This window comes from Aspergillus costaricaensis (genome assembly GCF_003184835.1).
Source record: "Aspergillus costaricaensis CBS 115574 unplaced genomic scaffold BO79scaffold_10, whole genome shotgun sequence".
Lineage (NCBI taxonomy): Eukaryota > Fungi > Ascomycota > Eurotiomycetes > Eurotiales > Aspergillaceae > Aspergillus > Aspergillus costaricensis.
This window is the reverse complement of record NW_020291810.1, coordinates 326,002-341,317: the sequence shown is the minus strand read 5'-3', so window position 1 is coordinate 341,317 and position 15,316 is coordinate 326,002. Positions and strand designations below refer to the sequence as shown.

General features: G+C 41.6%; 1 protein-coding gene across 1 annotated transcript; it reads right to left on the bottom strand.

Moving 5' to 3' along the window:
• Nucleotides 1-6,487: 6,487 nt before the first annotated feature.
• BO79DRAFT_262203 (type I polyketide synthase) lies at nucleotides 6,488-14,698 on the bottom strand (the record flags this gene model as incomplete). Its single annotated transcript, XM_025686565.1, has 14 exons — nucleotides 6,488-7,351; nucleotides 7,411-7,885; nucleotides 7,945-8,285; nucleotides 8,348-8,422; nucleotides 8,483-8,764; nucleotides 8,818-9,681; nucleotides 9,748-9,773; nucleotides 9,832-9,928; nucleotides 9,976-10,212; nucleotides 10,261-12,293; nucleotides 12,370-12,819; nucleotides 12,870-13,545; nucleotides 13,596-14,109; nucleotides 14,166-14,698. The coding sequence occupies 14 exons, from the start codon at nucleotides 14,696-14,698 to the stop codon at nucleotides 6,488-6,490; spliced, it is 7,467 nt and encodes a 2,488-aa protein (XP_025541354.1).
• Nucleotides 14,699-15,316: the final 618 nt, after the last annotated feature.

Below are 15,316 nucleotides of genomic sequence, written 5' to 3'. Positions count from 1 at the left end.
TTATAAAATAATTATTTATTATTATTATTAGTTAAATATAAATAAAAATATTTATTAATTTTACTATAACTATAACAGCTATAAGATTAATTATATTTAAAAAAATTATAAATAAGACTTCTTAAAACTACTGCTAATTTCTGATTAATTTTAATAAAATATTATTATTAACTTCCTGGTAGACTTTCCAGAATCTTAAAATTATAAAAATATTATAGTTATTATTAATTAATTAATTAAAAATATTATTATTAAAGCTGTCCTGAGCATGGATATGAAAAACTTTATAAATATATTTATTTAAATATTTTATAATTATTATAGAGTACTCTAGTTAGTGGTTTTAAATTATAGTTTTTAATTTATAAATAAATTATAAATAATTCTATATAAGATATTAAATATTAAATAATATTTTTTTATTATTTATTATTTTAAAATAGATAGAGTGACAGAGCGCTAAATTATAATTATTAAGATTTTTTTATAATATTTTATAAATTAATAATAAATTAATTAATAAGAATTATTATTTCTAATACAGTTAATTTTAAATAACTAGAACTTTATATTAACAGAGATAAGTTCTTTTTTTTTATAATATAACTTTTATATAAAGTTCTTAAACTTAAGTATTAAAGCAGATTTTTTAGAATATAATTAAATCAAGAATCTCTGAGAATAGGCTGAGACTATTCTTAGTAAATTTTAAAAAATTTAAAATATTATTAATTTAATAATAACAGCAGCATAAGAAGTACAGGAATAATATATTAACTAATAATAAAATCTTATTTTTTATTATAAAAAAAATAATAAGATCTAGTTAGATCTGAAAAATATTATAATTAATTAATTTAATAAAAAGTTAGACTAATAGAATATAAAGTTTATAATATTAGAATAAATTAGAATATATATATATAGACTGAATATATTATCTGGAATTTATCTAATATTTTATATTAATTTATTTTAATTTACTATTACAGATTCTTTATTTACTTAAAAAGTAATTAATTAGTAACTGGATATTATTATCACAGAAAATAATATTAAGAAATATATTATTAAAAAAATTATAAATAAAAAAAATATGCCCTAAGAAAAATATAACTATAAAAAAATATTTTTAATTAAATAAAAAAAATATATTAAATCTATATAGAAACCAGTAACTAAATTTTATAATATTAAGATTTATAAATATTAGTATAATTCTATTTATTTATCTTATTTAAAGAAATCTATATCAGCTTAGCTGTATTATAGTAAAAAAAATAATAATTAAAAAAAACTAGACTCTATCAGTTATTTAGAATTAAAATATTTATATTCTGATTTATCTGGTTCTGGATCTTAATCTAAAAATATCTGTAAGAAAGATAGAAATCTCTAGAATAAATAAAAGAATTTATTAGAGTTATAAAAAAAAATTTTTAAAAGAGTTATTTATAAGAAGGACCAACCTATCCGTAAATTAAATAATTTTTTTTTTAATAAATTTAACTTTTCTACTAACTACTGTACCTTACATAGTCCTCCCGGCTTCTTAGCCCGTCACATTAAATAGTTGAGGATTTATATAATAAGCCTTATAATAAATAGCTAGAATATTATAGATAAATTTAAGTTAAGTATTATAATCCTGCTTATTTAATTAAGTAAATTATTATAATATTTAATAAGTCTGTTAGCTTCAGGTGTTCAGAGAGATAATATAATAATATAAATTTTTTAATTTTTATGATGTGTTTATTTCTTGAATTTATTAAATTTATAGTTTCTATTAAGATACTATAAAGTAATATATTTATTAACTATATTCTTGTATTTGTTGTTTATCTGAATTAATTTTATAAAGATATTATCTTTTTACTTTAATATAGCTATTCTGATTAATTAGGTAGTATTATTTATTATTACTAGAAAATATTTAAATTTTTTATAATTAATTAAAATTATCTGCTGCATGTCTGTGTGCTAAAATTATATAAAATTAAAAATTTTTAAAATAAGATTTCTTAATATTAAGTGTTTTGCTTTCTCTAGTAAATATATATTATAATAAAAATTTTTATAATATTTAAGTTTAATTTACTAATTCTTTGCAACGGAGATAATCTTGTAGAATCTTATATATTTATATTATTTATATAATAATAAGGGGTTGACTATAATAAGAATTAATTTTATATTCTAAGTATATATAAAAAGTATATTTTTATTTATTTATAAATATTTTATTATTTTATTATTCTTTTTTTTATATAAGGTCAGGTTCTTAGTATTTATATATATTTTAAAGTTTTTTTATAAAAGATCTGTAGAGAGGAGGCTGTAGATAAGATCTAGTTAATAAAATATCTTAATCTAGATTTTAAAATATTTATTATTTATAAATAGAAATAAGATCTAATAATTAACTAATTTAATAATACTAATTTCTCTGTCAGAGATGCTATATTTATAGAAACTAGAAATATTTAAATTATAGTAGTAGTTTAGTAAGGCATAATTAAATATAAAATATTAAAAATTATTTATATTATAAATCTAATATAATAAATAATTAGTAGTACTTTTAACTATTATTCTAGAGAAATTTAAAATATTTAAATTTTTATTATCTGATTTTATTTTATATAGAGTAATGTATTGAGCAGATATTTTTATAATTTATTTTACTAGTACTACTGCTTCTTTAAAATTATTAATATTTAAATTTAAATTTAATTTTTTTTCTTTATACTGATTATACTTTTTCCTGAAGAACTAGATATCTAGAATATATAATTTCTATTATTTTAAATATAAGACTATATTAATATACTAATATTTTATTTAGCTGTAACCAGTATATCTGTAATAATTATATATTTTATTAATATATTTAAAAATTATTTTTTTTATTTTAGTGGTATGCTCTTTATAAAAAATATTTCTTATAAAATATATAGTCTTTTTCTACTTTTTCTTAATAGTAAGTAGCTTATTAGATAAACTGTAATTTTTTTTTATAATAATTATTATTTTTATTTTATTAGATTTACTATACTATTTCTTTGTATTTCTATAAATAATATAAAAATTATTATTATTACAGATTATATCCAAATTCTCTAGTATTTTATTTTTTATTAAAATAATTTATACAGGTATATTAATTTTTATTTTTTATAGAAGTATAAGTACTACTATAAAGATTAATATTTTATATTATAAGATTCTACCAAGGGTAAAGTTAGATTAAAAATCTTTAATAAATTTAATTATTATAGTATATAAAGATTGCTTTATATTAAAAAGATTATATATAATATTTTAATATAATATAATATTATATCTAAGAATAATTTTCTGGAGTACTTAATATATATTATTAATATATTTTTTTTTATTAATAAAATTTATAAATAGATTAAGCATCTTGTTTAATAGATTCTGAGTTAATTATAATTAAATAACTTTTAAATAAATTTATTATATCTTATATTTTATATATTTATTATTAAATTTAGATAGATCTTTATTAATCAGATTTAATAATTTAATATTCTTAAGTGTCTGCTTAACTTGGAAATATTATTTTAAAAAATTTATATATTTTTCTAACAAGAGTAGTAATTCTGGAATTCTATCAGGTATTTACTTAAATAATTTATTTATTTATAATTTAGATATTATTATCTCTTTTTCTTTTAGAGAGAGATTTTTGAATGATATTTTATATCTAATTTCTTGTGTTATTCTGCCTGTTTAATATACTTAGCACGAGCGGGTAGACCTTCTTGGTATATATAAATGATTTAATTAAATCTGTTGGGCTTGCTAAGACCAGTATTCTATAGTACTAGAATATCTTGTCTGACAGTAAATGGCTGGCTGTAGCAAGTCCTGAATAGCTTTATAGTATAGAGGCCGGGCTTATAACCTGTTAAGAAATGCTCTACAGAAGCAACAAAATAAATAAATAAATAAACAAACGGAAGTAAAAGAGTAAGTTAAATTAAGCTATCTAGGAGAGCAAAACAAAGCAACGCATAGAGATGCTTTATATAGGAGGTCTGAGCGCAGCACGTGACTCGCCTACATGGATGCCTCAACAGAAACCCTTTCCAGTGATCATGGGAAATGGTTGTATGCATTTGTTTGGCCACTTCCGGGCCTGTCTAGTGTGGAGCTGCTGCATAATGCACCCAGATCAAGTAAGGAGTATGTCAGTGTCGCGTCCCATCCGTCCGAAAGGGCAACATTCCAACTGGCAAAGCGCCACCCCCCAGTTTCTCGAACCAGCTTGCCTACTGTCATATTGTAATAGAGGTCTTTTCATGGTGTACCTTGATAACTTCTCGTAGCTGTAATTCCTACGAAGCGTGACTTTGTGCTTTCATTGGATCACGATGCCGCCGCACTGTTGTTCTCGACGCTGATGTGGCCTGGGTCAACTTAGGTGTACGACAACTCTCCCTACTATTACACTCTGCTTTACCTCTACACCAGAAGATAAAACTATTTCTCTTGCTGGATAAGCAAAGGTAGAAGGTGTCTTGTTTTGCACACCATTGTACGGGATAGCCTGTCCCAACATGCTCACTTACAACGTGGCCCTGGCCTCAAAAGACACCACAACCGCGACTAGTACTCCCTCGTATCCTGAGCTCTAGCAGACTTCAAAGGAGGTGCGCGCAGCTTTGGTAGTGTCACTCACATGACTCTGCGATGCTCCCCATTCACCCCAACACCGGCAGGGGTCATAACTCAGGCTTCGAGATCGTCAATGTGGTGTGGTCGCACCGCATCAGCGTTCAGCGCTTCGATCCACACCGCCGCGGAGATGATGAATTCAACCCCTTCGCAGTGGGCGCCATTACCTGTTGCACGTACATCAAGCCGGAGGCTCGGACGCCACCGGACGGACGCCTCTGCGGATGAGGCAAGTGTCGGTTATGATTTCGTCTTGCAGCGGAACTTGCTCGATGCCACGACCATATTACTACAAATTGAGAATTATTATGGGTCTATGTGACGCTTTCGACGAGGTGATGGGCTACCTACGCAGGATAAATGCGGTGACCTCCACTCTGATCATTCAACCCTTGCTTCCTTCGTCCATAGCCGAAGGCGACCGCTAAGAGTATAGACACCGACAAGAGTGGGGATGCACGTGTTACAATTGTTAGCGTACCCTTCGCCTAGGTGTCGGCGCAGGGTGACAGCTACATTGGCTCGAGGTCGCGCGAGATCATTCAAAAGCCCGACGCGGTAGTGAAAGCGATGGACATTATGAGTCAACTGGTAATTGATTCATTGTCGAAATATTGTAGGCTACTTCAGGGCATAACGATGTTACGGAATGTTTGGAAAGTTCTGGTTTCAGACGGGCGCCATCATTGCGGACGTCTTTGTGGTTTTGAGCTCAGCTCAGAGGGGTTATAGACTACTGCAACAGCATCAGCCCAAACGACTTTGGTGATAAGTACGACTTATTATTCATGAGTGAGGAAGAAGGGGTAATGATGATAATAATATTCAAGAAATTAATACAGAATAATCCCAAGGCCCTCCGGACATATACAACAACATAAGAAACAAACGAAACCCAAGCAGCCACTACGGCTGTGAACCTCTTATTTCCCTGAAGCCACACAATATTAGTATGGCAAACTCCTCGTTTATTCAAATAATACGGTGTCTAACGTGATTGCTCTACCATCCTCAAGGCCTCTTCGAACTCCTCAATTGTGCGGGGGGTAAACTCCACATTGGGAGAACGCAACCTATGATTTCAACGCATTAGCTCAACCTCACCACAGGATTGTATAGACAGCAGAGCCACGGGATGGATGGATGTCAAGCATACCCCCAACGAGAACGACAGGTAAACCAAGAACAGAGAACACCCAAGAGAACCCCAAACAACACCGCCAGCACGGCGAACCCAACGACGGCAACGACCCCTTGTGGGGTTTGGAGGAACAACATTTGCATTTTTGAGGGGAGGGGAGAGGCGGGGGCGGGTTTTTCCTTATTGTTTAGAGAGAAAAGAGTTTTCTTTTCGAGAAAAGCAGCGAGACAGGAGGATCCTTTCTTTTGTGAGAGTGGGATGCTACTGGGATGGTGTCTACGTTCTGTTTGCTATACATCAACTTCTAAATATCGAGATACCTGGGGATGAAAGAACAGAGCTCAATTCCAATGCCACCTTCCTTTGGAAGCACAAGTATATATCATCGGAAGTTACCTAGCCCAAAAATGATCAGGGACAGGGGTAAGCACCGGAAGCCGCGTACAACCGACTACCTCTTGCCAATTAATATATAATCACGGGTACTCCAATGCTGCAGTATGCATTGTGCTCCCCAAATCAACCCTCTGCATGAGAAGGATTAGAGCGCTGCTAGTTGATTCACTTTACAGACCCGATAGCAAATAAATTGAGTATATCTTCAAATAATGCAGAGCGAGAAAGACTTATGACCGGCGACTACTCTCCAACGCTACCTAACTTATACTGCACCCTCAAGAGTTTAACGATATGATCAGCCAATGACCCCAAATTACCAGCCTTTGTAATCTCAGACAACGGGACATCAAGATGAATATTTCGCCGCACCCAACTCCTCATCTCAATTGCCACCAGCGAGTCGATTGCGAAACCGGCAGCCTCTTCATCAGTCAGTTTTCGACCATTCGAGATCGTACCCGCAATAAGGTGAGCCATGTTCCGTTTGAACTCGGTAATCGCCTCAGCCTTATTCAGCAACGAAGGGTCTTGATGGACATTGTTAAGGAATTCGCGCAGCCGATGCTCAGGTCCGTCCATTCCCTCATCCATCGACGCCTGCCCTAAGTTGCTGTGCATAGCAAATCGGGCATCGCGCCCCCATAACCGCATGAGCGAAGCGCTCTCGCTCTTCACCGTTTTGTCGGAGATACCGACGTCCAGTACTCCCGAGCACTGCTGATTCGGGAGGGAGTCTTCAATGCTGACTTGGAACGAGTCAAGGACGGCCCGTTCTGTTATGGGCTGAGCCGAGGCCACGCTGGTCGTTTGGGCAAAGTCCGCCCGCTCACTGATGATGCCCACATCTTCAACCGGGCCCAGATTGAGGACCGACGCCGCCAAACCACGCTGTCTCCGGTATGTGGCAAGCCCAGTCAGAAAAGTGTTCGAGGCAGCGTAGTTGGCCTGACCCAGGGACCCTGCGGAACCCGCGATCGAACCGAACATGACAAAGAATGACAGGTCCATGCCCTGGGTTGCAGTGTGTAGATTCCAGGTGCCGGTGACTTTGGGGGCCAGCCCACTATCCCATTCTTCCGGTGTCATGTGCTCGAAGGTTCGGTCCTATCAAATGGATATCAGTTCGTGGTCTTGATGAAGGTGGTAAGGGTCGGTGTTCAAACATGTAAATTCAATGCCATCTGGACGACGCCAGTGAGACGATTCGTACACTTTCCGATTGCTCGTTGAACGTCGGCGGGGTCAGTCACAGTGCCTGCCACACAAGTAACGCGGCAGCCTTGAACCTCTAGCTCCTTTATGAAGTTCCGATGTTCGTCCTTCTCCGCTGATGGGGAGAGGTATACTATCTCGCGAGCCCCATGTTCAACAAGCCACCGAGAAACTGACCTTCCAATGCCACCGAGGCCCCCTACGATGAGATACGCTGCATTGGCGGGAAAGGAAGCCCTGGGTTTCACGGGCGGGCATGGTAACTGCGCTGGATCTGGTGTCATTTGGATTACGACCTTCCCCATATGCTTACCCGTCTGTAGGTATCGGAAAGCCTCCTTCACTTGGACAGTATCAAAAGTATGAACAGGCCGAATTGGTCGGATCTGTCCTTTTTGAAAAAGCTCGAAGCATGTCCTCACAGTACTAAAACGATATCAGTTTCCCCAGATTCAACGAGAAGTGAATGATGTCTCCATATGTACCTTATCGCTATATCAGGACGATCCCGACTGACGTTTGCAAGATTCACCGCATGCAACGAGCGGTCTTCGGAAAATGGGCTCAGACTGAGCGTTCCATGGGATAGAATGTCTCGTCGTCCGATTTCAATCATTTTCCCGTAGGCTGCCACACATTCCCACGATGCATGCAATAACTCACCACTTAGTGAGTTGAGGACGATGTCAACTCCACGTCCGTTAGTGGCCCGCATGATATCCGGCAGGAATGAAGTATTGCGGGAGTGGAAGATCTGCTCTCTCGGGATCCCATGGGTGTTGACCAGGTACTCTGCCTTATCCTCGTTTCCAACTGTGGCGTAAATCTGCAGGAAAGATTAACTACATGCATGAACTACTATGATGTGAAGCCAGATGCGGGACTCACCGTAGCACCAAGCATTTCGCAAATATTTATTGCTGCGATACCAACTCCCCCGGCAGCAGAGTGAATGAGGACCGACTAGATCGGTCAGTCAGTGGACATCTTCCCTGTAGTTAATAGGATGGCAAGTGAACTGACCTGTCCCTTTTGAAGGTTCCCAACCTGCATTAGCGAGTAAATAACCGTGCAATAGACTGTCAGCATGGCGGCACCATCTTCCAAAGCAAGGCTATCTGGTAACTTCGAGAGAGCCTCCCGACGTAGAACCGTACGGTTGCAGAATAGGCCGGTCCCCAATGCCCCAACGCGGTCCCCAGGAGCCAGGTCAGTTACATCTGGAGCAACTCGACGCACCACTCCGGTCGCTTCTAGACCCATATCGTTCGGGTTCCCTATAAGTCCCATGGCAACCAAAGTGTCCTAGTTTGCCGTCAGGAATACCATCAAACATGGCTTGGAACATTGGCATTTACCTTAAAATTCAGCCCAACGTAGCTCATCTCAACCTCAACCTCTCCACTAGTCAATTGTTGAAATACTGCACCAGGTGCCCACTGGAGAGTGCTAGTCAATCCAACCTGCTGGATTCCCAACTTCCGAGGTGTATCGATGGGAGGCTGCGTCGTGAGCTCATCCGACAGCGATGTTCGATAGGACCGAGCGGTGTGAACAACACCACCGTCCAAAACGAATTCGTACTCCAGATCACTATCTGGTATTTCGCGGGCCTGCTGAATCTTCTCATGCAGGTCAATTATTGTCTCGGGTGCAGGCTTTCGAACGGATTCCATCTCCAAGAGTGATAGATCTAGCGAGAGTTCGCGTCTCAATACCCGAGCAAGACCATGGATAATACTGAAGCGCGGATCCGTGCAGCTAAGTGTACTTGGCTGCGTTACCCATAATATTCTGCATCCCTTACTAGTCATCAAGAAGCGTTGGAGAGCCAAAAATTGGTTCTGAGAAGACTGAGTGAAGTATGGACTGTCAACCTCCAGTAGCGAAACGATGGTGCGATTGTTACACGGCGAGCCATCCAAGGTTGACCAGTGGACTTCATAACCGCTATTGCGGAAACACGTTGCCACATCTCCAGGCCAGCCTGCCTCCTCCGGGTTAGAAGCCAGGATAGTTATCTCTTTGTCAGTTATCGGCTCCTGAGCAGGCCTAGAGATAATGGTGAATAACGGCTGAACCGAACCCTCGAGATCGCGCTCGATTGTCTCGCCCCCAGTAAATCCAGCTGCACGAAGCTTCTTGTCCCATTCCTCCCCCGAGATGTAAGGCCTGTCAGGGCGTCCGTCGTTTTCACTCAACCACCAGCCAGGAAGCGCACCCTGCAAAAATGAGTCGAAGGGTTAGCGCAGTGACGCGGACATGCGGTTCATAAAAGGAAGACTTACCACCACGTAGTCCGTAACAGGTGTATCTAGAATTGTTTCTTAGAAAGGGCCTTTCACATAAGCGAATAGAGAAAAGATGATTACCCGAATAAAACTCCTGTAGCAGGAAGCGCCCATTCTTGGCAAGCAGCTTGTTAGTATGTAGCAAAGCCTCATGCAAATTTGGAGCGACGTGCATAACCTAGCTCAAAGTTAATCTGGGACCGATAGTGTACCTAATTTACTTACGTTGGAAGCGATGATCAGGTCGAAGCTGTGCGCCTCAAACCCTTGTTCCGTTGGATCACGTGTGATATCCAACGTTCGGTATTCCATCTTGGCCTGCCCCTTGAACTTCTCTTGGGCAGTGGCGAAGAATCCAGCGGAAATGTCTGTGAAGACATAGCGAGAGAATAGCTGTGCGCCAGTCGGAGATCTCAGGGAGGACAGGGCCATTTCGCTCATAGAGCCTGTTCCGGCACCGATCTCCAGGACTCTCATCAATGGATTAGCATGTCCAAGAAGGGAAAACACTTCCGTAAGATCAGTCTCCCGGGACAATGTGTCTTCGTAGAACCTTTCCAATCTATTGCTGGCAACGAGTACCTCGAGCGGGGAGCATATTCCAGACATGAAATCGACGGCACTCTCGTAGACTGCCCTCATACATTCGATGATGGTTAGACCGGGTAGGTCGGCCGGTATGCTATCAAGGCGGCTGTAGATTCTCTCCAACAAGTCAGCTGGAGGCATATCATTCCACTGGCTTAGACCTTCATGAATAGTAGATGACCCATCATTGATTCTGGCCGACGACGGCAGCAGAACATCTTTCACTGCATGGAGAAGGCCATCCTGCGTCTCCGGCTGTACTTCCACGATCCAACTCGAGAGTGGCTGCAGATTTGGATGCACCCCGGCCCGAATCTTAGCCGCCTCCGAGAGAACCCAAGATTTCCATTTCAATAAATGTTTGGTGGACGAATCAATATGTTCGATTCGTTCAGCTGTGGCACGAATGTGTATCAGAGCAAGGAGCCCAAGAACCCTACGGTGGGTGGCATGTCCACGATTGGCACGCGGAGGCAGGATCTTCTCAGGTGCCAGTAAGTCGATATCTGGCTTCCAATGTATTCTTGAAATTAAGTCGGTGTCATCCGTCCCCGTCTTGCTAGACCCTGCCAGGCCAGCCAGGACTCCGCCTTCGAGCCTGAAGATTGTCCGGCCCTCAGTGGTACCGATGATCTTAGCCTGCTGCCCTTTCTCTTTGTCTTCAAAAGTCCGAGCTTCGAAGGAAACCCGCGACCATGGCCCGTTATCCACGACAAGGCGTTCAATCTTGGCGGGAATAAAGGCGCCCGAAATGGTGTGCATCCTCCCTCTTGATGCAGCTATACCGATTAGCTGAAGGGCTTGGTCGATGACAGCAGGATGGAGAGGGTAGTGGGTGCCTTTATGCATTTCTGGTTGGTATACAGTGGCAGCTGCCGCATTGTCAATTGGATCTGCAGTGATGTCTTGCAGACGCTGGAACTGAGGACCGTATTGCAATCCACATCGCTGGACTGTGCGGTACCACCGTAAGGGTTCCACTACTCGGGGCAAGGGGCTGACCTCTCTATGGTCAGAAGGAATAGGGTAGTCACTGCCTGCACGCACGCAACCCTTGCAGTGCACCGTCCATTTAGCCCCGTCGAATGCGCATACAGAAAAGTTGTACCACCCGGAGATAACGCCGTCAGCCAGCTCAGTTGGCTTGAGGCTTGAAATAACCTCAACTGCAGCATCGCTGGCTAACATTAGAGGAGATTCAAACCGAATGTTCTGTATCGCGTAGCGTTCAAGACTAGACTCCGATTGATTATTGAGGACATTCAACTGCCTAATGGCCTCGCTGGCCATGGCGATATATCCGGCAGCTGGGAAGACGACCTCGCCGTGCAGAATATGATCCGACAGCCATGGAACATCGTCTAGCCTCAGCACATTTCTCCATGATGGTTCCTGGATTGTAGCTTCCATTATCATCGAGCCAAGTAGCTCATGGTGAGGGAGTGATCGTAGCCGCCAATCGCGACTTGGTCTACCCTCGCTCCAGTACATGTCAGTATGCGTCCATGGAAAGCGCGGGATATCGCTGAGAAGTCTAGCGACTCCCACAATTGTGGGAAAGCTGACAAAGGACCCTGTGTTGAATACATGTCCAGCAGTCGCGAGCAGTAGGGATTGTTGGTGGTCATCGTTGCGCGTGAGGGTGGGTATGTACACGGGAGGTGACCGAGGAGCAACTTGAAATATCTGCCGAAGAGGCGCAGATAAAGCGGAATGTGGTCCGACTTCTATGAATAGCTGGCTACCCTCCGACCCTTTCTTGAGAAGCGTTTCTACCGCCTTCGAAAAGCGAACAGGAGATTCAAGGTTCCGGCGCCAGTAGTTTGCCTCTAGCTGAGAAGGGTCAGTAATGATATCGCCGGTGACAGTAGAAACCATCGGCCGCATATGTGGTCCTGGATTCATATGAGGTACGAGAACATTCTCATATGGCTTTCCGATAGTCTCCATCTGCGCTGCAGGATTAAGTCAACATACATTTCAGTGGTTCAGCACTGGGCTTGAGGCATGTTGCCTAGCGTCCAGACTTACGAGAATGGTAGGCAACCTGCACACGCAGCTTCCGACAGAAAGTTCCCGGGAGAGCCGCGGTAATATTGCTGATTACCTGGGGAATATGTTCCTTGGGTCCTGAAATCGTCACATTCCGAGGGCTGTTCTCACACGCGACGACCACCCCGTCGACGAGGAACGGTAGAACTTCGTCATGGCTCAATCCAATAGATGCCATTGCACCGGAGCCCTCCTGTAACTTGGCCAGCCTTCCACGGTAGAACGCAATAACAATAGCTGATTCAATTGTTATCGCACCTGATCCGCAGGCTGCAGCAATCTCACCGCTAGAATGACCAACTACAGTGCTCGGTTGAATACCCCAGTGTGCTAGAATCTGGAGCAATCCGAGCTGGAGGGCAGTGCACAGTGGCTGCGCTAGTTCAACTTCATTGACACGCGACTCAGTGCCCACGCGCGATAGCTCCTCTATATTCAAGTTAGTATTTGTCACTGCATGCGACCTGCAGGCTACTAACCAAGTAATGACCATTTTGGGGGCTCTGCCAAATTCTGAAGCACATCATCCATCTTCTTGATCGCATTATGGAATAGAGGCTCATTTTCCAAAAGCTGCCTACCCATTCCCGCCCATTGCGCCCCTTGTCCAGTGAACACGAACGTTAATGTAGGAGAGGGGAGTGTCTTGGGTGACGATTGAAATTGGGACTGGTCCACTGGCGTGTCCGGGTAGACCACCGCGAATGCCCGATGACTGTGATGCTCCCGTCGTGATGCTAATGTATATGCCAAATCGTGAAGGCTCGTGGGATTAGAGTTTATGTAGCCTGCTATGTCTTCTATGCGACGTTGTAAGGACTGTTTGTTGTGCGCAGAAACCACGACGAGGTGCGGATGGTCTGATCCCGGGTGGGGCATCTTTTGTACTCCAAATGCAGCCGCAGAATCCAGAATAGCATGCGCGTTGGCTCCGGCTATACCAAATGAATTTATACTCACCCGTTCCTGGCGGTCATCCGGCCATGGTTTGGCTTTCACTGGAACCTCAATCCGGGAATTTTCCTTGTGGACAGTGGGATTGGGCTGATGAAAATTGATGTTTGGCGGGATGGTGCGGTGTTGCAGGGCAAGGGTTGCTTTAATGATGCTAGTGAGACCTGAAGCGCCCTCGGAATGACCGCAGTTTGGCTTGACCTGTTTTATCATCAGGCTAGGTTATAGAATTATTTGTTAAAGTCACTTACACTACCCATAAGTACGCCATGGGGCTCGAAAATCTTGGCGACAACTGATGTCTCAACCGAATCTCCCGCCGAGGTACCTGTACCATGGCATTCGAAAAAGGCCGTGTCGCAGATGTTATGTATCTGGGCCTGTTTGTATGCAGTTCGTATGAGCGTCTCTTGCGCTATTCCGCTGGGGTTAGTCATGACTGCCGTCCGCCCGTCAAAATTAACGGCCGTGGACCGTATTACCGCACGGACAGAGTCGCCATCTTTCAGGGCGTCGCTGAGGCGCTTGATATAGACTGCATTGATAGCCTCACCACGGCCATACCCGTCCGCATTGGCATCAAATGTTTGGCATTGACCCGACGGCGATAGAACACCATTTTGGTTCATGACGCTTGTCATCGTCGGGGTTAATATGAGGTTCGTTCCAGCAACGACGGCAGAGGAGCATTGCCCGGTGCGAAGCCCCTGACAAGCCTCGTGCAAACCAACGAGCGAAGCGGAGCAGCCCGTTTGTATAGTCATGCTATGGCCCAGTCAGCATTGTCCAAAACAGTCAATTTCCGCTGATGTTAATTATACCTCGGCCCACGAAAGTCAAATTCATATGAGACTCGGTTTGACAAGGCAAAGCCTCCGGTAGCGAGGGCATGATGGCGATCTGGACAAGGGTCTAGTCCCTTGAGGGACAACTCCAGCCAATCCTCCCCAAACACTCCGACATAGCAGCCTATATCCTTTCCGCGCCAACTGGTTTCGCCGGAGTCTTCGAGGCACTCCCATACTACTTCGAGGAGCAACCGTTGCTGGGGATCCATGAGCCTGGCTTCTTTGGCACCAATGGAGAAAAATCCGGCATCAAAGTACGCAGGATCCTCCTCCAAGAAATATCCGGTCATCGGGGCGGTAGATGGATGAAAGAAGGAATTCGCGTTATACCGACTCTTAGGGACTGGGCCATGGCCAGTTTTGCCCGAGACGAGCATGTGCCAGAATTCATCTGCGGTGTGAACATTTCCGGGTAATCTCATGCCCATGCCCACAATGGCAATCGGTTCATCTGCTGCGCTTTCGCTTTCGCGACAGAAGCTTCTTTCGTGCATGGGCGTGGTCATCTTTGCTAGTAGTCCAGTTCAGACGTTGTCTCATTTTCATGATGGCTTTATCGCGGGAGGAAAACATAGTTTTAACAGTCCTCCTTCACTATGTGTAGCTCAAGAGGTAGACTATCGGTGATGGAGAAGCGGAGTATGCTTGATTACATCTTCATTTCCCTAAAGGGCAATTTGCATTGGTCGTCTGATTGTAAAAGCCTATGTATGTCTCTGATGCTGTGCGATGCCAATGAGTAGTACAGCACAATATGGACCGAGGAAGGCACGTTTCACAACACCCGCGGAAGCAGCCCTTGCGAGGCGATGCGCAATAGGGTCTACATTCTTCCTCCTTGACACATAACTTGAATTTTCCCCTCCCCCTTTTCCTTCTTCCTGCATATCTACTTTCAATCGAAATGCAGAAATGAAGTTCCAAGAGTACTCGCAAACATTGTTTGTCTAGTAGAGTTTTTGACCGCCTCTTTCTGGTCGTTCAGGCACTGTCGATAACAAAAGCAATATCCCTTTCGTACGTGAGCTGTAGTCAGTAAGGAGGCTGAGAGATATCTAATAACGTGGTCTACCATATATACACTAGCAGGCTTTCAGAATAAGCCATTTCTGCTGCATCATTGT